Source organism: Antechinus flavipes, chromosome 2, assembly GCF_016432865.1.
Source record: "Antechinus flavipes isolate AdamAnt ecotype Samford, QLD, Australia chromosome 2, AdamAnt_v2, whole genome shotgun sequence".
Taxonomy (NCBI): Eukaryota; Metazoa; Chordata; class Mammalia; order Dasyuromorphia; family Dasyuridae; genus Antechinus; species Antechinus flavipes.
The window spans coordinates 248,084,227-248,111,478 of NC_067399.1; the positions used below are offsets into that span (position 1 = coordinate 248,084,227).

At 32.1% G+C, this 27,252-nt stretch overlaps 1 protein-coding gene across 1 annotated transcript in view; it reads right to left on the reverse strand.

Moving 5' to 3' along the window:
* Positions 1 to 27,252, reverse strand: part of SYCP2 (synaptonemal complex protein 2) — a 98,317-nt gene that overhangs the window by 15,575 nt on the left and 55,490 nt on the right. Inside the window, exons 24-32 of the mRNA XM_051976673.1 lie at positions 26,950 to 27,005; positions 26,527 to 26,584; positions 21,602 to 21,773; positions 19,458 to 19,495; positions 18,746 to 18,919; positions 11,490 to 11,688; positions 4,101 to 4,351; positions 1,702 to 1,884; positions 854 to 935 (exon numbers count right to left, since the gene is read on the reverse strand). Coding sequence (XP_051832633.1) covers positions 854 to 935; positions 1,702 to 1,884; positions 4,101 to 4,351; positions 11,490 to 11,688; positions 18,746 to 18,919; positions 19,458 to 19,495; positions 21,602 to 21,773; positions 26,527 to 26,584; positions 26,950 to 27,005 — 1,213 coding nt within the window. The remainder of the gene's footprint in view (positions 1 to 853; positions 936 to 1,701; positions 1,885 to 4,100; positions 4,352 to 11,489; positions 11,689 to 18,745; positions 18,920 to 19,457; positions 19,496 to 21,601; positions 21,774 to 26,526; positions 26,585 to 26,949; positions 27,006 to 27,252) is intronic.

Sequence of the window (27,252 nt, forward strand, 5' to 3'; positions counted from 1 at the left end):
ACTTGAAAACTGATTGGATACTGGATGAGGGAAATAATGAGGAACCAAAGAGGAATTTAGATATGTAAAACCTTGGAGACTGGATGGATGGGTGTATCTTTAGTACATATAATATCTTTTAAGTAAATAGACATAGATAATACATGTAAAAAGAGAAATACTTTCCCAATAATACTTTCAAGAAAATACATTATCCTGAGAAATGCTTTAGGTAGTTTGAGGAAGAGGACACTATAAACCAACCAAAATAAGAAATATTTCTAGTTAACAAGGGTTAACTGAGTTAACTGAGTTGTGCCTTGAAGGAAGAACTAAAGATTTTAAGTGGTAGAAGTAAGGAGGAAACACATTCTAGGCCTCAGGGACAGTTTATGCAAAGGCATGAAAATAGGGCAGGTGTAAAACTAAATTCAGGATCTAGCAAATAGGCCACTTCAGCTGAATCATAGGATATATGATGAATAGCAATATGATATAAATCTAGAAAAGTGGTCTTGATTGTAATACCAAGTTGAACTCTTTTTATATTTATCCTAGGGGCAAGATGAAGCCACTAAAAAAGTTCTGAGCAGAGTAATGACTTGGACAGACATGTTTTGGAGAAATTATATTTTGAAGCTATGTGGGAACACAGATGGGCTAAGGAAGATTGTAAAGAGAGAAACCAATGAAAGGTCTAGTGCTTTTGTCCAAGAAAGAAATTATATAAATATCTAAACTTAGGTGGTGGCCATGTGAGTGAAGAAGACAGATGTGAGAAAAGTTATGGATTTAAAACGAAGTAGATACAGGAAAAGAAAAAGTAATAAATTATTTTACATATTGCTAAATAACATTTTTAAATTTTACAAACCTTTTTGATGAATATCAATAGATATGTCATAGAGTTTTTCTCTCTTTGAACTAGACAGCGAAAACTGTGGTGAAAGGGATTCCTATAATACATAGTAATTAGATAAAATTCAGAATAGGAAAAAATTAATTGCAGCCATTTTTCATCTATTTCTTTTATATCTTATAGGCAACTATTTATCAACTATCCTTTTTTTCATGTCATTTGTTGATCTCTTTCTATTTCTCCAAAAATACTACTACTACTCCAGGCTATTATTCTTACAATAGTAAATCTCAAATCTCAAATTTATAATGAAATCTCAAAATTTAGCCAAATTATTTATGCAAGTTGTCTTCATTCAAATTAAAAAGTTATTTCCTGTTTCCTTTCCAAATCCTCAGATAGGGAAAAACATGTAATTATACACATGTATATGCACATATGTATGTATACACATTTGTATACATACACATATATATGTGGATACACATGTGTGTCTATCTGTGTTTCAGGATTCAGGGCAAAATTTATTTACTCAATTTCATTGTTCTCAATTTCAAACAAAAAATAAAATGTATAGGTATAATTTTTTTCTCAATATTTTATTTTTCAAAATACATGTAAAGATAGTTTTCAACATTCAACTTATTGAGGACTTTGTTTTCCAAATTTTTCTCCCTCCCTCTCTTACTTCTCTCTCTCCCCCAAAAAGCAAGCAATCTGATATAGGTTAATCATGTGCAATTGTACAGGTAAATTGTAAATACTGTTGAAAAATACACAGAATAATATTATAATATTTGTCTTACTAATTGCACATTTAACTTGAGAAATTTTTTGAAGTATGATAGCTATTAGCAATTTACCTTTTGTGAACATAGAATAAAATTTTCATGAATATTTTTCAGTTCTGATCCACTAAATTGCTTTTCTGAATCATAACTACTTAAATCCATAGAGTTGTCATAATCTTGAATATTCTGGTAAGGTATCTCTACATCTTTTCCACTATCATCAATTTTGTCCATTATTATTGAATTAATTTTTGGCTAGAATTAATAAGACAAAACAAAAATGCATTAGAGAGAAATCAATGAGAGGTCTACTGCATTTGTCTAGGCAAGAAGTGATAAGTATCTAAACTTACATGCTGGCTATGTAAATGAAGAGAACAGATGTGGGAAATGTTATGGATGTAAAACTAAGTAGATAATAGTAAAAAGCCAAATATGAGAGATGAGGGAGTAGAAAAAGTAACAAATCATCTTACATATTGGTATGTAACTTTCTTAAAGTTACAAGTCTCTCCTTGAGCTAGACAGGGATAACCATGAAGGTAAAATTTGGTAGTCAAATTTTTCTTACAGATATTTCTTACAGATACAACTTACAGATATAACTGTTTCACATGACAGCAAAAATGTTTTACAAAGTAAGAATGACGTATATTCAATCTCATTTGTTTGCAAATACTATAATTATGAGCTTTTTTTTTCACAATTTTTAAAATAAGTTTTCTCAACAATATTTTCAAATAAAATCTATTGTTCTCAGGATATGTTCCAGAGAACCTTTGGGGGTTCCTGAGACCTTTTCATGGGATTTGTGATGTCAAAACTATTTTTATAATAATACAAAGACTTTTAATTTCAAATATAGTAAATACCATTAGATAAAACTCCCATAAACAAAAGCTCTTCAGGGTTCTCAATCATTTTAAGAGTATACAGGGTCTTGAGAACAAAAAATCTGAGAACTGGTTAGACTACTAAATTCTTAAACTGATTTACTTGCAATTAATCATGCCAATAATAAGGATCTCGTGTTCATTTTATTTTATTTTTTTAAAGTCAGTAGGATTCCATAATAACAACTATTACTTCAAACTAGCTAAAATAAAAGAATAATAGACAGGGGAGCTGGAGAGAATTTGGTCAAGCCCATGCCTTCAGGCAATAAAGTGTAAAGTGGTAAATTTCTTGAACATACTATATATCTGGTGTCTATATCTAAACAAAGTTCCTTTTTAATTTGAACTTATTTTATTTGTTTGATATTTCATGTTCACTGAGAACAAGGAATTGCATACATGTAGAAATACTTCATCTACTTGAAGATAATAATCCTGTTGTTTATCTAAATCAGATAATTTTCACTCCAATGTCTTTAACTTTTTCTCCCAGGATCCATTTTTCAGCTCTTAAATCTTTTTTGTTTTTTCTTTATATATTTCAATTTCTCCACATTTTAAGAAAAATATTGTGTCTAAAAGCAGCCAATGTTCTTTACTTATTCTGAAAAGTACAGAAAACAGCAAGATTACTTTCTGCCTGTACTAAAACATTGTGGAATTAGCTTTTTAGACAATGGTACTACATTTCTGTAATAAGTAACAGGTCAGTTATTCTGCACAGGTCTTCTTCAGCTCTTAGCAGACAAGAGTTTCATTTTTGTATAGAAAAGGGAACTCTGAGGAAAGAACTTAATAAAGTCCTGACCACATAAGCAACAGCATTCTTAAATCATTCATATTAAAATATTCTATAAATAAGCTACAAACTGATAGGAGAATTAAAATTTTTTGAGTTATAGTAATCCTTTCTGGACAGTCTTTAGAAAACTGAAGCAACAATTTACAGAATGATACTGTAGTAGCCATAAAAATTAATTTACTATCCATAAAGGCCTTTCTGTTTTTTTTCTTGTCATTCAAACTATTTCCATTTCTTGAACTCCCTATCTACAAATGTTCAGTTAAATTTAGTAAATTTACCATTCCTTAGATTACGGACTGCTTAAATATGCTTATTTCTCTGCTAACAGTAGATCTTTTTTCAGAGAAGGAAAAGGGAGACAAAAGGAGAAGGGAAGAGAAAAGAGGGGAGGGAGGGATGAAAAGGAGAGAAGAAAGAAAAAGGAAGAAAGGAGAAAGGAAGGTAGAAAAAAGAGGAAGGAAGGAAGGAAGGGAGAATGGTAAGAGAAAACAGAAGAGAAGGAGGAAAGAAGGAAGAGAGGCAGTAGGAAGAAAGAAAAAACGTGCAAGTCAACAGTTTTATAAGAAAACAGGGCAGATATAATTGAAATTAAAGATAATTTTCTAAAGAAGAAATGACGGACATTTTCTCCTTTGAGTTTTTCCACTTACTTTCATTAATCTCTGTATATTTCAATTTTCCTGTTACTTATAAAGTCTTAAAGCAAAATAAACTATTATAGGCAAAACATTGCTATATTCAGATTTTTTTAATAAATGAAAAAATCTTACCAAAAACAAAGGACTTGAGAAATGTTTATTTGTAAACATCAAGTTTTCATCAATATTTTCAGGTGATTCCATCAAATATTTGCTTTCAATTCTCACGTTTGCAGTATAGAAACTATTGCCTGTAATGCCATGAACACTACTATTTACAGATTCTGTTCTTTCGGGTGTTGAATTTTGTGAAAAAGGGGATGCAAACTTTTGTGAAGTAATAAAATCTTGAGGAAATTCTCTTTCAATTGTTTTCTGTGAACCTATAATATAAAATTACCAGAAAATAGAATCATCAAATGAATCGCTGCTTTTTAAATTTTTAAAAATAGGTAAAACCATTATATGAAAAAATATCAACATTTCTTATTTGAGCAACATTGTTAAATTAAATCCTTAAGTTTAAGTAATTAAATACACTTAACCTCTATCAGAACCTCATTTGTAAAATGGAATTAATTATAGCACCTATTAACAGGGTTGTTGTGATGAACAAATGAAATAATTCATGTAAAGAACTTTGCTATTCTTAAAGCATTATGTAATACTAGTTATAATTGCTACAACATCATAGGATTAGTCGTAATTTTAAGGTTATAGCTCAAAATTCAAAGTGGGTTTAAATACCATATTAATGAAAAGGGGTTGACTTCTGAGAGCCAAGATGGCAGAGTAAATTATAAACTGCTGTACCCTTCTTTGGTTCACCTCTAGATAACTGTAAAATAGCATCTTAGGTCCTGGAGTGGTGGAACCAACAATGAGAAATAGTAAAACAATCTTTATAAAAGTCCAGAAAACTTTGAGGACTGGCAGAAACAGTCTTTTTCACTCAAGTAAGGAGTAGAAGTGTTAATGGGATCACAGTTCAAGACAAAAATTCCCCAGCAAGCTGGAAGTAAGCCCCATCTTAGCAAATCAGCAGGAAATGTTGAATCCCCAGAGTGTTGGAACAGGTCACAGCCAACTCCAGGACCTCTAGTGGACTCCAGCTCTGGGAATCACCCTGTGCTCCAGGATAGCCCCAGACAAACAAGTATCTTCCAGCAGTCAAAATTTCAAATACCTTACCACAGACCCTGGCAATAAGGTATCCTCCAAGGGCCTGGTTACCACATGCTTCAGCATAGCTTTGAGCAATAAGGCATCCTTCAGATACCATACCACCACTTGCTTCAGTGTAGCACCAAGGAAACAGAGAAAGAATCCACTTAGCTTCAGCACAAGTCAGACACCAGGAGTAGGACCCCAGCTCAACACCAGATAAGCTCCCAGACTCCCAAACTCCAGTAGTGCCAGACACCCCTGATCTACCCACCCAGCCAGCACCAAACAAAAGTGTGACACAAAAGCTTCAGGACAACATCAGTGCAGCAGGTAAATAGACAAGGTCTAGAGCCACTGGCATAAGAAACTTGAGAAAACATTCCTTCCCCTTTGGGATTATAGTTCAAATTAAAAAAATATATACCAAAGAGAGACAGAGAGAGAGAGGAAGGGAGGGAGAGAGAAAAAGACAGAAAAAGAAGGAGGAGGAGCAAGAAACAATAACAAAATCTGACTATACAAAATTATTATACTGACAAGGAAGACTAAGACACAAATTCAGAAGAAGATAATGGCAAAATACCTATGGGCAAAACTCCAAAGATAAACAGAAAGTGGTCTCAAGCCTAAGAAGACTCTTGGAAAAGTTCAAAAAGGAGCTTAAAAATCATAAAAGAGGTTAAAAAAAATTGGGAAAATAAATGACAGCAATCCAAGAGAATTATTGAAAAAAAAAGTCAACAGCTAGGAAAAACTGCTTAAAAAGTAGAATTGGCCAAATGGAAAAGAAAGGACAAAAGCTAATTGAGGAAAACAATACTTAAAAGTTAGAATCTGGGCAAATGTAAGCTAATGATTTTGATTTTATGAGTCATAAGAAGCAATCAAACAAATTCAAAATAATAAAAAAGGAAGAGAGATGTAAAATACCTGATGGGAAAAACAACTGACCTGGAAAAGAGATCCAGGAAAGACAATAGCAGAATCATTGTACTACCTGAAAGCTATATAAAAGAAGGCCCTGGACAGCATCTTCCAAGAAATTATTGAAGAAAACTGCCCTAATATTCTGGAATTAGATGGCAAAATAAGTATTCAAAGACTCCATCTATCTCCTCAAAGTAACTTTCTAGCCAAATTTCAGAACTATCAGATCAAGACAAAAATACAAGTTTCCAGAAAGAAACAATTTAAATACTGAAGAGTCACAATCAGGATTACACAATTCCTAGTGACTGAAATATTAAAGGATCAGAAGTCATGTAACATGATATCCCAGACAGCAAGGGAGCTAAGACTACAACTAAGGAACCTGGCAAAATTAAGCATAATATTCCTCAAGGGGAAAAATGATCATTCAATGAAATAGAACTATATCAAAAAACCAACCTTCCATATTAGGACCCAAAAGAAGTATAGATGAAAGGGAAAAGAAAACAAAGAGGATTCAATAGAGCTAAACTATTTATAGCCCTACACAGAAAAAGGATACTTTTAATTCTTAATAACTGGATCATTAGTAGATAAAAGGTAGGGCAGATCCAGGGAAGTGGTTGGTAGACAGAAGCAAAACAGTGGTAAGAGGAAAAGGATAAGAATAGAAAGAGGTTAAACAGGAGGAAAAACATAGGATGGAAGGAAATACACAGGTAGTAATCTTAACTATGAATGTGAATGGGATGAATTCTCCCATAAAATGGAAGTGGATAGCAGTGTAGATCAAAAAACAGAATTCTACAACACACTGTTTACAAGAAACACAATTCAGAGAAACATACCTAGTGCCACCTAGCTGCCCCATCATCCATATTCTTAAAAGAAGAAAAAGAAAACAAAATTATACTAGTGGGTGACCTCAACTGTTCTCTCTCAGAACTTGATAGATACAACCAAAACATAAGAAAAAACTAAGGAAGTAAATAAAATATTAGAGAAGTTAGATATGACAGACCTTTGGAGAAAACAAAATGAGAATAGAAAAGAATATACCTTTTCTCAGCAGCACATGGAACATACACAAAAACTGATAGACAGGGCATTCAAAACTTCAAAATCAAAAGTAAAAAGGCAGTAAAAAGGCAGAAATATAAAATGTGTTCTTTTCAGATCATAATGCAATAAAAATTATATTCAACAAAGGGCAGTGGAAAAATACCTTGAAATCAACTGGAAACTAGGGACACAGTGAATAGAGCACCAGCTCTGAAGTCAGGAGGACCTGAGTTCAAATCTGGTCTCAGACACTTACTACTACCTGTGTGACTCTGGCAAGTCACTTAACCCTAAATGCCTCAGCAAAAAAAGAAAAAGAAAAAGAAAAAGAAAAAGAAAAAAAAAAGAAAAAGAAAAAGAAAAAGAAAAAGAAAAAGAAAAAGAAAAGAAATCAATTGGAAAATAAATGATTGAATCCTAATGGTCAAAGGACAAATCACAGAAATAATCAATAATTTCATTAAAGAGAATGCCAACAATGAAACAACATATTAAAATGGAATGTAGCCAAAGCAGTACTTAGGGGAAAATTTATTTTCATGAATTCCTACATCAATAAAATGGGAAAAAAAAAACAAAAACAAAAACAACTCATCAATGAATTGGGCATACAACTTTAAAAAAAAAAATGAGCACTGCATTGGAAATCCTAAAAAAAAAAAAAGTTGAAATTAATAAAAGTGAAAATAAGAAAAATATTGAGTTATAAAACTAGGAGTTGCTTTTATGAAAAAATAAGAAAGATAAACCATTGGTTAATCTGATTCTTTTTTTTTTTTTTAAAGGAAGAAAATCAAATATCCAGTATCAAAAATGAAAAGGAAGAAATCACCACCAATGAAGAAGAAATTAAGGCAATCACCAGGAAATATTTTGCCCAATTATTTGCCAATAAATCTGATAATCCAAGCAACATTGATAAATATTTGTGAAATAAATGACTGGCTAATCTAGAAAAAGAAATTGAACCAACTATTAATGAACTCTCTAAGAAAAAATGCCCAGGGTCAGATGGGTTTACAAGTGAATCCTACCAAACATTTAAAGAACAATTAATTCCAATACTATATGCATTATATGGAAAAATATGTGAAGAAGGAGCCCTACCAAACTCACTAAACCAAGAACAACTAAAATAGAGAGAGAAAATTATATACCAATTTCCCTAAGAAATACTGATGCAAAAATTTTGAATTATAATATATATTTTGAAATACAAACAAGGTGATTACAGCAATATACCACTAGGCATATACATTATGAACAGGTGGGATTTATATGAGGAATACAGACATGGTTCATTATTAGGAAAACCATCAACATAATTGATTATATCTCAATGGATGGTTAAAAAAGCTTTTTTGGAAAATACCCTCCCATTCCTAATTAAAAAACAAAACAAAACAAAACAAAACACTCGAGAACAAGGAAGCTAAATGGTGCAGTGAATACAGCACTGGTCCTGGAGTAAGGAGGACCTGATTTCAAATTCAGCCCTAGACAATCAACACTTACTAACTATGCGATCCTGAGCAAATTATTTAACTCCAATTGTCTGCCAAAAAACCACCAAACATTAGCACTACAGAATATAAGAAACCCTCTCCCTCAAAAATAAGAACAAAACAACCCAGCACAAAAATACAAGAAAGCATAAGATTAAAGGCTTAAAATAATGAATGCTGTTTATCTAAAACCATGAGCAAGCATTATCTGTAATGGGGATAAGCTAGAAGCATTCCCAATAAAATCAGGGATGAAGCAAGAATGTCCATTATCACCACTATTATTCAATATAGAACTAGAAATGGAAGCTTTAGCAATAAAAGAAGAAAAAGAAATTGAATAGGTAATGAACAAAACTATCACTCTTTCAGATATGAGAGTATACCTAGAAAACCCTAGAGCATCAACCAAAAAATAACTTGAAACAATTAACAATTTTAGCAAAGTTACAAGATATAGGATAAACCATAAATCATCAGCATTTCTTTATATGACCAACAAAGCCCAGCAGCAAGAGCTAGAAAAAGAAGTTTCATTTAAAATAACTATAAACAATATAAAATATTTATATTTATCTGCCAAGACAAGCCCAGGAACTATAGGAAGACAATTACAAAACACTTTTCAAACATATAAAATCAGCTCTAAACAATTGGAAAAATATCAGTTCCTCATGGATAGGCCAAGCTAATATAAAAATGACAATTCTGCCTAAATTAATTTACTTATTTAGTGCCATACCAATCAAGCTACCAAAAATCTAATCTGATAGAGCTAAAAAAAATTAGTAAAATTCACTTGAAAGAATAAAAATCAAGAATATCAAGGAAATTAATTTTTAAAAATACAAAGGAAGGTAGTCTAGCAATAAAGCAGTAATCATCAAAACCATCCGGTACTGGCTAAGAAACAGACTAGAGGATCAGTAGAACAGACTCAATATACAAAACATGCTAATCAATGACAAAAGTAACCTAGTGTTTGATAAATCCAGAGACTCCAGCTTTTGGGATAAAACTGTCAGGAAAAGTGGAAAACCACAGTACACAAAAAAGCTATAGACTAACATCTCACACCCTATACCAAGGGAAGATCAAAATGAGCGCATGATTTAGACATAAAAGGTGACATAACCAAGAAAAAGCCAGGAATCATTTACCTGTCAAACCTATGGAAATGGGTAAAATTCATGATCAAAAAAGAGATAACATTATGAAATGCAAAATGGATTAACTTTGATAATATTATATTAAGTTAAAAAGCTTTTTTACAAATAAAAAACAATGCAACCAAGATTATAGGGAAAGCAGAAAGCTGAGAAACAATTTTATAGCAAGTGTTTCTGATAAAAGCCTTATTTCTCAAATATAGAAAACTGAGTCAAATTTACAAGAGTATAAGCCATTCCCCAATAGACAGTCAAAGAATATGAACAGCAGTTTTCAGATGAAAAAATCAAAACTATCTATAGGCATTTGAAGGAATCAGTTTTGATTTGAGAAATGTACTTTATTAAAACAACTCTGAAACAGATTGCCTAATATGACAGAAAAGAAAAATGATAAAAATTGGAGATATGGGAAAATTGGGACACTAATGCATTGTTTTTGGAATTGTGAACTCTTACAATCATGCTAGAGAACAATTTGGAACTATGACCAAAAGGCAAGCAATCTGTGCATTCCCTTTGATTGAGCAATATCACTACTAGATCTGTATCCCAAAGAGATCATAAAATAAGGAATAAGGACTTATATGTACAAAATATTTATAGCATTACTTTTCATAGTGGCAAAATAGTGAAAATGGAAGGGATGCCCATCAATTAAGGAATGGGAAACAAGTGTGGTATAGGAATGTAATGGAATACTATTGTGCAATTAGAAATGATGAATAGGCAGATTTCAGAAAACCCTGGTAAGGTTTTCATACAAACTGAAGTATAGTGAAATGAGCAGAACCTATAAAACATTGTATGTAGTATCAGCAACATTGTATGATGATCAACTATGATTGATTCAGCTCTTCTCTGCAACACAATGATCTAAGACAAGTACAAAAGATTAATGCTATCCATAACCAGATAAAAAACTGATGGTCTCTGAATGCAGGTAGAGGCATTTTTCCACTACTTTATTCTTTTCTTATGTTTTTTTTTAAACTTTCTTCCTTCACAACTTTGATTAATATGGAAACCTGTTTGACATGATAGTACATGTATTAACTATATTAAACTCCCTATCATCCTTGAAAGAGGAAGAAAAAGAGGGAGGGAGAAAAATTTGGAACTCAAAATTATGTAAAAGTCAACCTAAAAAGTCTCTTGGCATGAAACTGGAGAAAAATTAAAATACAAAACAAAACAAAACAAAAAAAAACTAGTAAGGATTTGTAATTGAAAAGCCAAGTTAGTGATATGCTCAAAAACATATAAGTCAGAAATGCAGGAGAGGATAAAATCTCAGGAATTCATCAATGTCTAAGAAATAGTAAAAGAATTAGATGCAAGCCTTGAGAATATTGAGTATATATCCTAAGGAAGATTTCTTGAAAAGCAAGAAAAAAATTAAAGTGAGAAAGCATGGAATTATAACACGTAGTGAGAGTATCTACTCTGATGAGAATCATCCAAATGCCTCAGTTAATTAAAACTTTTTACTAATTATCAAAGTAAAAATTTACCATGATTATATTTAGTAAATTAATCATAATATGATACTCAAAATACAAAAATGAATTTACTACATTTAATAGAGAAACTTCTCAATGCATTTTTCATTAGTGTAACTGTAGTCTGAGGAGAAAATTAGAGATAACGGGAACCAGAAAATCTACAAAAAGAAAAATGACACTAACATCTCATTATTTCTATAGATGCAGGGCTTCCAGATAAGGGAATCGGTGATGAGTCAAGTCTTTTTTCTCTTATACAATCTTTTACTTTAGATGATTTTTTCTCTTCCTTTGATATTTCCTCCTGTGCTTCAGCATAAATAGCATGTTGGCCTTTTTTCAATTGTTTTGTGGTTTTACTTTTGTTACGTATATTTGTAACCTAAAAAAGCAAAACAAAAAATTATATTTTGAAATGTTTTATTGGAATTAATAATTTTAACATAATGAACAGAATATACTTAATTTTATTAAAAACCAGTAATTTAATGACAAGATTGTGAACTTTGACATATTTTAGGGCATCATAATGAAATGTAAGTCTTAGATCTGATTTCCATATCTTAATGGCTTTCTGCATTTCAACAGAACAAATGTACCACATGATTTTTTTCAATTTCTCTTCAAAACAGCAATATCATTTGAATATAAGAAATACCATATAAAGATTAATATACAAGTTTATCTAAAATAACGGTCCCAATTTTATTTTTTTAAACTAATGGCAACTTTGGATCAATTTTGACTTTTCTAGGAATTGGCAAATTTATTTGTCAATGTTATAGATTTTAAAATAAATATTATAAAAATCATATACCGATCAACTAAGAAACCAAATAATTTGTTTACATTTTCAAATGTGAAACATAAAAGGTAAACTTTATTCCATACTCATATTCCAATGAATGCCTGACCTCCTGTTGTTAATCCTCCCTTCAAAAATGAAAAAAATGGAAAACGTAAAAAAAAAAAAATGAATAACTTTCAAAATCCAAAATAATTTAAGTTGACTTATCATGTGAGAGTTAATTTCAGAAAGAAATGTGGAATTGAGGAAATTTAATGAGGTTGTTGCCTCCAGGAGTAGAGAATAGGTCTGGGGGCGGGATGTGAAGAAGACTCTACCACAGTTATGGCTACTCTGCTCTGGTTTCAAGTCAGTAGATCAGCAGAGAAGTTATGAAATTTCCAACACAAACGCAGAGGATAAAAGGTGTACCCCAAAGCGCCAGAATGTCATGGGACCTGGCTACACCCACCTAGCACCAGAGTGACTCAGTGTGATTCCAGTGTAGCAGCTGCCATTTCGCTGCCACTTCCTAATGCCTGTTGAGGAAGCTTGGAAAGCCCTCTCATTACCCCAAAAGAAGACCCCAAGTTTCTTTTTAATGAGTAAAAAGGCAAAACTAGCTCTAAATATAGATAGCTTCTACAGTGAAAGAGAACAAGTTTCAAACTCTGAGAAGACTAAAAGCATATTGTCTCTAGATGAAGCCCTAAAGAGTGATATAACCTAGTCCCCACCATGCAAGGCTCTCCTAGAAGAAATTTAAAAAAATCTTAAAAGAGAACTAGAAGAATGGGGAAAGGAAAGGAAAACTCTGCAAGAGGGCAGAATATGAAAAATGAATATAACTCATTAAAAGAAAGATCTGTTGAAGAGGAAAAAGAAAACAACTCCCTGAAATGTGAAATGGAAAAGGTAAAGAACCCCCAGGAAAACAGAAGTTGGGAATTAGAAAAATAAAATAACTCCTTAAAAAAAATTTGGTGAAATGGAAAAAAATTCCATTGAACAAAACAACTCATTTAAAAACTCAATTGGACAAATAAAAAAAGAAATAAAAAAGTAAATGAAAAAATAATTCATTAAAAATCAGAACTGAACAAATGGAAATGATGACTCGAGAAGACATCAAGAATCAGTCAAGTAAAACGAAAAAAATGAAAAAAAAAATGGAAAAAATGTTAAATCCCTAACCTACTTGGGAAAACAACAGACCTGGAAAATAGATCTAGGAGAGATTATAATCTAAGGATTATTGGACTCTTTGAAAATCATGATGGAAAAAAAGAGCCTAGACACTATTTTTCAGGAAATCATCAAAGAAAACTGCCCAGTTGTCATAGAATCAGAAGGTAAAATAGCCACTGAAAGAGAATTCATCAAACACCTCCTGAAAGAGACACCAAAATTAAAAGTCTAAGGAATATTGTGGCTAAATTCCAGAACTATTGGACCAAGAAAAAATATTACAAGCAGCCAGAAAAAAAAAAAAAATTCAAATCCAGAGGAGCCACAATATGGTTACTCAGGATCTAGCAGCATCCATATTAAAGGATTGAAGGGCCTGAAACCTGATATTCCAAAAGGCAAAGGAACTTGGAATGCAGCTAAGAATAAATTACCCAGCTAACCTGAGCATTTTCTTCCAGGGAAGATGGGCATTCAATGAAACAGGTGAATTCCATTTATTTCTGATGAAAAAACAACAGCTAAACAAACAAAAAAAAAAATTTGACCTCCAAATATAGGACTCAAGAGAAGTATAAAAAGATAAATATAAAAAAGGAACTAGAGGTGGAAAGTAGATTATACCAGAAAAAAAGGAAAAGTGGGGGTAAAAAGAGGGAAATTACATCTCACGAAGAGGCAAAGGAAACCTATTGTATCTGAGGGAAAGAAGAGAAGGGGATGAACATTGTATGAATCTTATTTGGCTCAAAGAGAAAACATTAGACATATTTGGTTTACAGAGAAACTTCTCCCACCTCATTGAAAAGTGAGAGGGGAAAAGCAGAAAGAAGAAAGGGTAGGCAAAATAGAAAGGAATACAGAAATAATAGGGGAAAGGATTCTGAAGAGGGAGGGCTGTGTGAGGAAAGTGGTGCTCCTAAGTTTAATACTGGGGAGGGGGATAAAGGGGAAAGGAAAGAGAAAAGTAGGGGAAAAAAAGAGAAAAGAGGAAATTAGAGCAATAATTAGGAGTTACTTTGCCCAACTTTTTGTCAATAAATTTGATAACCTAAATGAAATGGATGAATACCTTCAAAAATATAGAATGCTCAGATTAACAGAGGAGAAAGTAAATTGCTTAAACAGTCCCATTTTAGAAAAAGAAATAGAACAAGTTATTAATCAATTCCCTAAGAAAACAATGCCCAGGACCAGATAGATTTACATGTCAATTCTACCAAACATTTAAAGAACAATTAACTCCAATGCTATATAAACTATTTGAAAAAATAGGGAATGAAGGAGTCCTACCAAATTCCTTTTATGACACAGACATGGTACTGATACCTAAACCAGGTAGGAAGAAAACAGAGAAAGAAAATTATAGACCAATCTCCCTAATGAATATTGTTGCAAAAATCTTAAATGAAATATTAGCAAAGAGATTACAGAAAATCATCCCCAGGATAATACACCATGACCAAGTAGGATTTATACCAGGAATGCAGGGCTGGTTCAATATTAGGAAAACTATGAGCATAATTAACTGTATCAATAACCAAATTAACAAAAATCATATGATCATTTCAATAGATGCAGAAAAACCATTTGATAAAATCCAATACCCATTCCTATTAAAAACACTAAAGAGTGTAGGAATAAATGGACTTTTCCTTAAAATAGTTAGTAGCATCTATTTAAAACCACCAGTAAACATCATATGTAATGGTGATAAACTGGAACCATTCCCAATAAGATCAGGAGTGAAACAAAAGTTGCATGCTATCACCATTACTATTCAATATTGTATTAGCAATGCTAGCTTTGGCAATAAGAGCTGAAAAAGAGATTAAAGGAATTACAGTAGGTAATGAGGAAACCAAATTGTCACTCTTTGCAGGATATGATGGTATACTTAAAGAACCCCAGAGAATCTACTAAAAACCTATTAGAAATAATCCACAACTTTAGCAAAGTTACAGGATACAAAATAAACCCACAAAAATCATCAGCATTTTTATACATCACTAACAAAATCCAACAGCAAGAGGTACAAAGAGAAATTCCATTTAAAATAACTGTGGGTAGTATAAAATATTTGGGAATCTATCTTCCAAGGAAAAGTCAGGAACTATATGAGCAAAACTACAAAACACTTTCCACACAAATAAAGTCAGATCTAAACAATTGGAAAAACATTAAGTGCTCTAGGATAGGTCAAGCGAATATAATAAAGACAATAACACTACCTAAACTAATCTATTTATTTAGTGCTATACCAATCAAACTCTCAAGAAACTATTTTACTGACCTAGAAAAAATAACAACAAAATTCATCTGGAAGAACAAAAGGTCAAGAATTTCAAGGGAACTAATGAAAAATAAAATCAAATGAAGGTGGCCTAGCTGTACCAGATCGAAAACTCTATTATAAAGTCATGGTCATCAAAACCATTTGGTATTGGCTAAGAAATAACTAGTTAATCAATGGAATAGGTTAGATTCACAGGACAAAATCATCAATAACTATAACAATAGAGTGTTTGACAAACCCAAAGATGCCAGCTTTTGGGATACGAATTCACCATTTGACAAAAACTGATGGGAAAATTGGAAGCTAGTAAGGTAGAAACTTAGACATTGACCCACACCTAACACCATATCACAAGATAAGATCAAAATGGGTTCATGATTCAGACATAAAGAATGAGATTATAAATAAATTGGAAGAAAATAGGATAGTTTACCAATCAGACCTGTGGAGGAGGAAGGAATTTATGACCAAAGGAGAACTAGAGATCATTACTGATCATAAAATAGAAAATTTTGAAAGTTAAAAAGTTTTTGAACAAACAAAACTAATGCAGACAAGATTAGAAGGGAAGCAATAAACTGGAAAAACATTTTTCCAGTCAAAGGTTCTGATAAAGGGCTCATTTCCCAAATATATGGAGAATTGACTCAAATTTTTAAGAAATCAAGCCATTCTCCAATTGATACATGTTCAAAGCATATGAACAGACAATTTTCAGGTGAAGAAATTGAAACTATTTGTAGCCTCATGAAAAGGTGCTCCAAATCACTACTGATCAAAGAAATGCAAATTAAGATAACTCTGAGATACCACTACACACCTCTCACTTTGGTCAAGATGACAGGAAAAGATAATGACGAATGTTGCAGGGGATGTGGGAAAACTGGGGAATGATACATTGTTGGTGGAATTGTGAATGCATCCAACCATTCTGGAGAGCAATTTGTGCAAATTGTGCATACCCTTTGATCCAGCAGTATTACTACTGGGTTTATATCCCAAAGAGATCTTCAAGAAGGGAAAGGGACCCATGTGTGCAAAAATGTTTCTGGCAGCCCTCTTTGTAGTGGCTAAAAACTGGAAATTGAATGGAGGCCCATCAATTGGAGAATGGATGAATAAATTGTGGTATATGAATGTTATGAAATATTGTTGTCTAACAATATTGGACCAGCAGGATGATTTCAGAGAGGCCTGGAGAGACTTATGTGAATTTATGCTAAGTCAAATGAGCAAAATCAGGAGATCATTATACACTTCAACAACAACACTATATCAATTCTGATGGATATGGCTCTCTTCAACAATCAGTTCCAATTGTTCAGTAATGAAGACAATCAGCTACACCCAGAGAGATAACTATGGGAAATGAGTGTGGACCACAACATAGTATTTCCACTCTGTGTGTTATTGTTTGCTTGCATTATTTTCCTTCTCAGGGTTTTTTTTTACCTTCTTTCTAAATCAGATTTCTCTTGTGCAACAAGATAACAGTATAAATATGTATACGTATATTGTATTTAACATATACTTTAACATATTTAACATGTATTAGACTACCTGCCATCTAGAGGAGGGGGTGGAGGGAAAGAGGGGAAAAGTGGGAACAGAAGGTTTTGCAAGGGTCAATGTTGAAAAATTACCCATGCATATCTATAAATAAAAAGCTATAATAAAAAAAATCCATTAACTACTTAAGAGTAAAGTAAGCAGAGCAAAAAAAAAAAAAAATTTACATAAATAAAACTATAGCAATGAAAGAAACATTTTTTAAAAATCTAAGTGAATGCCGCAAAAATATAAAAAACTAGCATAATTTCAGAGAAGGGAGATAAAAAGAAAAAACTTCCTTTGCAGTGTAAAGTTCCACAAGTGTTGAATGTTGCACATACATAGACAAATGAATGTAAACTGTTTGCATTTTTGTTTTTCTTCTTGGGTTATTTCTACCTTCTGAACCCAATTCAAGAGAATTGTTCGGTTCTGCACACATATATTGTATCTGGCATATACTGTGACGTATTTAACATATATAGGATTGCTTGCCATCGGGGAAGGGGGAAAAGGGGGAGAGGAAAAATCAGAACAGAAGTGAGTGCAAGGGATGTTGCAAAAAATTAACCTGGCATGGGTTCTTTCGATAAAAAGTTAAAAAAAAAAATTACCCAGGCATGGGTTCTGTCAATAAAGTTATTAAATATATATATATATATATAAAAGTTTTGGTGATTTTTCCTCTTTAAACATCTTTAATTATTTATTATTATAAGATAGCTTTCTAGGAAAGAAAAGGGGGAGGACTTCTGGGGAAAATTTTGGTGGTATAAAAAAAGGTATTAATAAAAACGCATTTTTAAAAACGTTTCTAAGTGCTTACTAAATGATGGTTGGTCAGATTATTACTTTCATATATTAAAAACAGGAAGAGAAAGCCCTGTAAGAGAAAAGCCTGAAAGAAACAGGTCTTTCTTTTTTTCTTCCACTTAGCTTATTTATTTTCAATGAACATTGTTTTATGAATCATGTTGAGAGAGAAAAATCAGAGAAAAAGGGAAAAGCTATGGGAGAAAAGGAAAAAAAACACAAAAAAAGACAGAAAAAAAAAGAAGTGAACACAGCATGTATTGATTTACATTCAATCTTCATAGTTCTTTTTCTGGGTGCAGATGGCATTTTCTGTCCAAGTCTGTTGGGGTTGCTTTGATTCACTGAGCCAGAGAAGAACCATGTTTTTCATAACTAATCATCACACATTCTTGCTGTTTTTGTGTACAATACATCGCTAGTTCTGTTTGTTTTGCTCAGCATCAGTTTGTGTAAATCTTTCCAGGCCTTTCTAAAATCAGTTTGTTCATCATTTTTTATAGAACAATAATACTGTTCATATACTACATATACTACAACTTATTCAGCCATTCCCCAACTGATGCGTATCTCCTCATTTTCCAATTTTTTGCTACCACAAAAAGAGCTGCAACAAACATTTTGCACATGTGAATCCTTTCCCCTTCTTTTAAGACTTTCTTGAGATACAGAATCAGTAGTGGCACTACTCGGTCAAAAGGTATGCACAATGACAGCCCTTTGGGCATAGCTCCAAGTTGCAGAGACTCAATTATTTTTAAACATTTGTAAAAATATTTAGTAATTTTAATTGAAACTATTTACCTGAACTTGTAATTTCTCTTTACTGAGGACACCTGGTAAAGAGTCTTCTTCACTTTCTGATTCTGAATTTGAGAAATCTTTATAGTTTTTTTTAACTAGTCCTGCTCTTCGAGGACGTTGGGGTCTTGTTGTTTCTGTGATTCTTTGATTTACCTTGAGATCTGTATTTTGTGCCTGGGATAAAATTAATTAATATTAGTAGATCAATCATAATTTGAGCTAAAACTGTTCTATATTTTTGTGAGAAAAATTATCATTTTAGCAAGCTGTATAATATTTATACAGAGATAAAAGTTATATTAATAATTAGAAACAAATTATATACTTGTACATGCAACTATAGTCTTGCTAAAATAATTTTAAAAATTTCTGATCTTTGTCCATTTTCTACAATTTTCTTTTCTTTTTTCCTGAAATAACTGATAATTTCATTTCAAGTAACTATTCTTTAAAATAGTTTTAAATCATAACTAAAAGATTTTATAAAAACCTGATAGCTTACGAAAGTAGAGAAAATAAAATGCATCAGTAGTAGTTCTTGCTCATAAAGCAAGAATCTCAATATAGTAAATCTCAAATAATTAAAGAGGAAATCAGAGTAAACAAAGACAGAAGGCATCACTAGAGAAATGCAATTGATTAAAAGTTCAGAGAAATCATACAATATTTTTGGTGACATAAGAGCATGTAATGTATCAATACAAAGTTTTACCTTCTTAGATTTTGGTAGTTTCACTTCTCCTGATAGACCTGAAAATGAGGAAAATTTTCTGTAGTTAAAAATTTTAAGTAGGTAAAAATTAATACCAAAAGTACCAATGAGTAAGTGAAATGCCATTTAGATTTTATCATCTATAAATTCAGATAACAAGAATATACTTTGATATTTAAAAATCACTTTTCAAGCATTCAGACTTAAGTTTTTAAAAATGGCAATAGCTAACCTTAAAAAATATTAATAAGATTGGCGTTCACAGATATCATCAAATTATTACTTTACTTTCTTTACTCTTTAAAAGCGCTACTCTGGTGTCCCATCATAATATAGGTATGTCTAGATTTCTGAAAGCTATTATCAACAAAACATAAGCATTGGGGAGACTCTAAATATGGGCCTTATATTTGCTACGGGAGTATCACTATCATGCTACTAAACTCAAAGTAAAATATCACAAATAAATTAATTTTTTTCAGTGATACCAATTTATGAGTATCATATTCTAAGGTGGGAATTTGCCACAATTCATAATAATAACTCACATTTATTGGTGTTTTAAGATTTATGAAAGCACACTCTCCACTTTAAACTATCTTGTTGAAATGTTTTAAGGAACTTAAAACTAATATCAGGAATGTAATATGTAATTTAAGGAACTAAAGAATCTGAAATTAGGAATCCTTGAAATAAGAAGTTCCAAGACAAAAAGCACCAGGTCACAAATCAGGAAGGTCCAAGTTCAATTGTGGCATTAGACACTTAGTAGCTGGGTGTCCCTAGGCAAGTCACTTAACCTGTTTGTCTCAGTTTCCTCATCAACGGAATTATAAAAGAATCTACTTAACAGAGCTGTGAGTCTCAAATGAGATAATAATTGCAAAGTGCTTAGTACAGTACTTGGCCCATAGCACTATGTGAACATTAGCTATTATAATTACCATTCAGAAAGTAGGGGAACTGCTTTGAACTCATCTCCAAAGTTAAAGGTTAGGAAGATTTCTGAAGATTAGAGTATCAGATGTGTACAAGTAAATGGAAGAATTCGAATGTTCCTTGGAGGAGACATTATATAGTAAATAAACCTGAAATCTGACATTCATTGGGATAACAGACAGGGAAAATAAAACTGAGAATAACATACACAGCTTTTTTTATAGCACTGCCCAAACCAAAGGACATGAATTTGGAAAACCAAATTAGAGCAAAGAATTTAATATTAACTATGGAATTAGATGATCATTAATATATTTCAAAATGATTTTTTAAAATGTTTTATTCTCAAAATTATCCTTAAGTAGGATTTCTTAACCTTTTTGTGTGTCATGGGCCTACTTTTGCTTTACAAAATGTTTTTAAATAACTGAAAAAATATTAAATTCTAGTTAGAGATATTAGAAAAATATAATTTTCCCATTCATGTTCAGACACCCTAATAAAAATCTATCTATAAAATAGATCCCTTCTACTCTTTTCTAAAGGGTATGAGTTACTGTGTTTTGGTTTTTAATTCTTTATATGTTTCCATAGTCTATTTCTTCATCAGTACACATTTGAAAAGAAATTCTGAATGTCAGCATTAATGTGGGGGCTGGGGAAATGATGAATTCTGCAATCTAGGACTTATTGTACCTCATGCAACTTCTAGAAGCAAAAAAAAAAAAATTAAACTTCAGTCAGATGAGTGGTTTAGTATTAGGAATCCGAATCCTGAGCAGTGAGATTGTAAAGGACCTTAAAAAAAATATAAAAGAAAGAAAAGATGAAAATTGGTATCCTGGGTATCCCAAAAGTCTTTCTGCAGTTTTAAGTTTTAATAGCTTATTCTAGAAAGTTCCTGGTGAGGAAACTTCTACAATATCAACAGATTAAATGTTGCTTAGAGGCACTGAGAAGTTTAAGTGATTTGACAAAAATGACAAAGCAAGTTTGTAATAGAGCCTAGACCTCGGCACTTCTGATTCCAAAGTTGTCTATTTACTATGGGATATTGTGTCTCTTAATAAGCCATAGCATGACAATAAAATAAAAAGTAATATTTGGAAAATACAAATTTTTCAAAGACCTTAGATAAAATAAAACTTAGGTGATAAAATCATATAAAATGAAAAAACTAGATATTTTCTCAAATAATTTCTTACTTGATCGCATATTTTGAGGTTTCTTCACTTTTTTATTTCTGCTATAATCTACCAGTTGAGGTTTGGGTTTTTTATTTGATTCTTTTAGCCAACTAATGTCAGTCTTGCTGTCATCACCTCTATAGTCTGTGTCTGTGTCACTAAAGAGATGCTTCCTGTGATTTGTTCTAGTCTAAAAGAAAATATAATAGAAAATTATTTGTGTGAAGCACATTAAGCACTGAATATAGTATAAATTAATGAGCAGAACTAAACTTGAAAATATATACTGTTAAAATATTTCTCATTGTTCAGCAAAGCACTGGATAATTTTATTATTAAGTTTGCAAATATATCTGACTTAGGACTAAAATAATTGGTTGAATTGTTATTTTGATATTTTGGTAGATCTGTCATCTCGTCAATATGAGAATTCCTCCAATAGCATAGATCACAATTATATCTCATTTTGTCTAACAGTTATCAATGTCTTCTATAAGAGGTTTACCCAACATACTAGAGGTCTTTCTCTATATGTCCAGAAATTGTGTGGACACCAAATGAACAGATAGGTTCAAATTTACCTTATTCTTACTACATATGCATGATTGGCCTACTATATGTTCTGGTCACACATTTCCTTTACAACATATTTTATGTGGATTTCCTAGTACAGTTCTTAATTACTAATATGCTAAAGCTAAACTCACTGATGCCAACCAAGTGTCTTTCCACTACCCTTTCAATGATTTCAAACTATTAATTTTTTGAGAACTTTTGTATTCTGTAATTTGCTGTCATATATTATCACTAAAAGCATTGTACTATAACAAAGATGGGTTTCTGTTTTGGAGAGAAACTTGTTTCATGTAATTGCCAAAAATCACTAAAGCAATCTAGCCTGTGCTCAATCCTAGATTCCAACACTATTCATTTGTATTATCTCTCCAAGATACATGCACTTAACAATTGACTCTATAGCAGGGGTCCTCAAACTATGGCCCGTGGGCCAGATGCAGCAGCTAAGGATGTTTATCCCCCTCACCCACGGTTATGAAGTTTCTTTATTTAAAGGCCCACAAAACAAAGTTTTTGTTTTTACTATAGTCTGGCCCTCCAACAGTCTGAGGGACAGTGAACTGGTCTCCTATTTAAAAAGTATGAGGCTGCTCTGTAGGCTGTTCATAGAAATACATATCATAATGTCAACAGACATTTTTATTTCGCTTAGTTTTTATTTATTTTTTTATTATAGCTTTTTATTTACAAGTTATATGCATGGGTAATTTTACAACATTGACAATTGCCAAACATTTTGTTCCAATTTTTCCCCTCTTTCCTCCCCTCCTCTCCCCTAGATGGCAGGTTGACCAATACATGTTAAATATGTTAAAGTATAAATTAAACACAATATAAGTATACATATCCAAATGGTTATTTTGCTGTACAAAAAGAATTGGACTTTGAAATAGTGTGCAATTTCACTTAGTTTTTATATATGCAAATATTATATGTAATAAATATAGGTATAATTATATGTAACATGTATATAATATGTGTATATTTGTCAAATTCTTTTTTAAGTGGTAACGGATTTCTCTTAGGAGACTGTAAAATCCTGGGATTTGATGCAAATAACAAAATGTTAGCAAAGGACAAGAACCCTGGAGGGCTTCCTTGAGACACTTAAAACTTGTCTTGTTCAAAATTGAACTCATTCTATTTCCCTTCTCTCTTCCAAACTTCCTTATTGTTGTCAAGGGTTCCACCATCCTCCCAGTCATAAAGCTTAGCATTTAAGTATCACCTTTAATTCATTCTCACCCTACACTTCTAATCATTACTAGGCCTTATTACTTCTACCTTCAAATCTTTCATATACACTCCCTTTTCTCCTCTGACACTGGTGCAGATTCTCATAATTTCGGATTTGGACTATTACTACAGCTTCCTAGTTTGTCTCTTTGCCTCAAGTCTCACTCCTGTTTCAATGCATTTTCTATTCAGCTGCCTAAGTTATCTTTCTCACAAGTTTGACCATATCACCACCCCTATCCCCATACCATAAATTCCAATGGCTTTATATTTCCTCCAGGATCAAATATTTTAAAACCAACTACATTTTAAAATCCTTTAATACTTTGCCCCATTTCTATCTAGTCTTTTTATATTTACTCTCCAACATATGTCCACTGAGATTGGCTTCTGAAGCTGCTTAAATTAGACAATGAATCTCTAAGCATTTTCATTTAGAAAACTGGCTGTCCATTCTGGAGAGCAATTTGGAACTATGCTCAAAAAGTTATCAAACTGGGCATACCCTTTGATCCAGCACTGTTACTACTGGGCTTATATCCCAAAGAGATTTTAAAGAAGGGAAAGGGACATGTATGTGCAAGAATGTTTGTGGCAGCCCTCTTTGGAGTGGCCAGAAACTGGACACTGAGTGGATGCCATCAATTGGAGAATGGCTGAATAAATTATGGTATATGAATATTATAGAATATTATTGTTCTGTAAGAAATGACCAGCAGGATGATTTCAGAGAAGCCTGGAGAGACTTACATGAACTGATACTGAGTGAAATGAGCAGGACCAGGAGATCATTATATACTTCAACAACAATACTATATGATGATCAATTCTGATGGATGTGTCCATCTTCAACAAATGAGATGAACCAAATCAGTTCCAATAAAGCAGTAATGAATTGAAGCAGCTACACCCAGCGAAAGAACTCTGGGAGATGACTATGAACCACTACATAGAATTCCCAATCCCTCTATTTTTGTCCACCTGCATTTTTGATTTCTTTCACAGGCTAATTGTATACTATTTCAAAGTCCAATTCTTTTTGTACAGCAAAATAACCGTTTGGACATGTATACATATATTGTATTTAATTTATACTTTAACATATCTAACACGTATTGGTCAACCTGCCATCTCGGGGAAGGAGGGGAAAAGTTGGAACAAAAGTTGCAAACAAATTGCAATTGTCAATGCTAAAAAATTACCTATACATATATCTTGTAAATAAAAAGCTGTAATAATGAAAAAAAAAAAAAAAAGAAAAAGAAAATTGGCTGTTCCCTATACCTACGAGGCTCTCCATTCCTCTTCTCTGCCCTCCAGCTTCTGACTTCTTTCATGACAAAAACCAATCTGACTCTAATTGGCCACCAACAGGCAGAGTCTCATTTGATCATTGTTTGGGTCCTGATTGACTCTTACTGAATGTAAAATAGCAATCATTTCTGCTTTGGCCAGAAACTCTGAGAGTCTTCTCTTCTCAGATTCATTTATTTATTTAGTTGTTGGGTTTCTGTTTTTTTTTTTTTTTTTTCTGACTAGCTGAAAGAGGAGATTCTTTTTGCCAAAATTGCTATCTAGCTTTAATCACTAAATGGGTACTGCTTCAGTCAAATTTCAGTCTGTTTGAAAATGTCAAGGTCTCCCATTTATCCTGGGCCATCTCCAGTTATCTTGATCTATATCTGGCCACTGAACTCAAATGGCTCAGGAGGGGAAAGTGAAGTAGGTGACCTTTAATAGCCCTCCCTCACTTAAATTCAATTCATTTGCATGTCACACTATCTATCATCTCCTTGATGTCATGGCCCTCTTTGAGAATGAAGGACAAACAACAACCACCATCTCTGTGATATTCCATCTTCTATAAGAAGCCTTCTGATTCCATTTAATGCTAGTTCCTTTCTTTTGCCCTGTGTGTGCATGTGTATTATACACATGCGTATGCACACACACACACACACACACACACATACACACAAGAGATGTTCTTTGAAGAGCTGTTTGCATGTTATCTCTTCAAATAGCCTATTATCTTCTTGAAAGCATGAACAACATATTATTCACCTTTCTTTGTATCCCCAATATCTAGCATAGTACCCAGCACACAGTAGGCCCCTAAAAAATATTTGTTGACTGCCCTTTGATTTAAAGTAAAATTTTGGAAAGTATTTCTCTCGTGTATGTTTCACTTGATATTTATAATTAGGTCATTAAACAAGGTATCTTGTTAACAAATATCTTAAAAGTTGTTCACTAGAGACACTATGTTACTGTGGTTACCTCTATTGTTTTTAAAGGCTAGTTCTCCTTATACCACCCAGCATAGAAGTTCTGAGGCTACTTACAGGCCCATTTCCATTACTGAAGGAGATATGAGTGTTGCCCTCCAGTGTTTCCAATTCGGGCTAGTTTGCTTCTCCTTTAGACTATCTGGTAGTGGTCCCTGTGCTTGGGTGTTGAGTATTTCAATTGCTAGATTTAGTGTAGACAACAGATTGACAATCTACTGCACCTCAGAACTTGAGATCTACCAACATTAGCCTCTCTAACGGCAGGGGTTATAGACATGATACACTATGAATGCATAGAGATCCCTGTTAGAAAAGCGTCTTTAAGGTAGTATTTTACTCTGCTCAAATAGTTTTTAAAAGCAACAAATAAAATGGTATCTTCTATTCTTTGAAACTTTTAGTTAATAGTGAGACTGTAAAGATGTGAACTGTAGAATATTGCTTGCGAAAATTTATCTGTTCCTTTTTAATAGGTACTTCAAGGATACCTGTATAAAGTTAAATATATTAATTCAAACACAGATTAAGTTTTTCTATGAATTGTTCATTTTAAAGATCAATACTATAACTGTAAAAAGTTATAATAATAAAATATAAAAGCAAAAAAAATCTCATTTCAAGTTGTATTCATATAAAATCTCAAATATATAAAGTTGAAATTACAGTCAACAAAACTACCTAGATAACATTGCTATAATATGAATTGCTTACAACAGGAAAAATCACAAAAGGAGGGCTACCTATGAAAAAACATTTTTAAGAATAGGAAATTGGTAATTCTGGATGTAAGAATGGCTTTTAACAGAATCATAATAACATGATTAAGATTAAGAATCTTACTTTTTTATCTTTCTCTTTCAGAGAAGCTTCATTTCCATCATGACTCCTTAAACCTAACCTTAAACAAGTAAATGTTAACTTAAAAGATATTTATGTTTATTATACAAAGGCAACAAAGAGTAGAAGGAAGCCATAAAACATTTCTATTCTGAATATATATATATATATATACTTAAAATTTCAATTTCCCAATCTGTAAAAATGAAGGTTTTGGACCATTTCATCCCCAAAGGTCATTTTTTGACTCAATAGTTTCATGATTTAGTTCTTACATTTAACTATTATAAAAATAACCATTTAAATTAGTCATTTTAAAAGCAGCATATTTGTTCACAGGTATCATAAGTTATCAGAGTAACAATGCTTTTAAAGGGGAAAATAATAATTACAATAGCTCATATTTATGTTTATCAAAACACTTACGACTTTTTTGAGTTAGCTATAGAACTTTCTTTGATAGTAGTCTGAAATTCCTCTGTCTAAGGTATGAAAAAGAAGTAAACTATATAGTTATTTCAGAGATTAAAATAGTATAAGAAACATTTAAAATATATATAGGTTTATTTAATTACTACCAATCATTCATATACCTAGAAAGGTCATGATAAAATCATTTATGAAAACTTAATCCCCATTATAAAGAAATGTGATAACAAATATGTAGAGTTACTTCACTTTCAAAAACAGAATCATCATTACAATTTAAACATTTAAATTAAGAGAGTG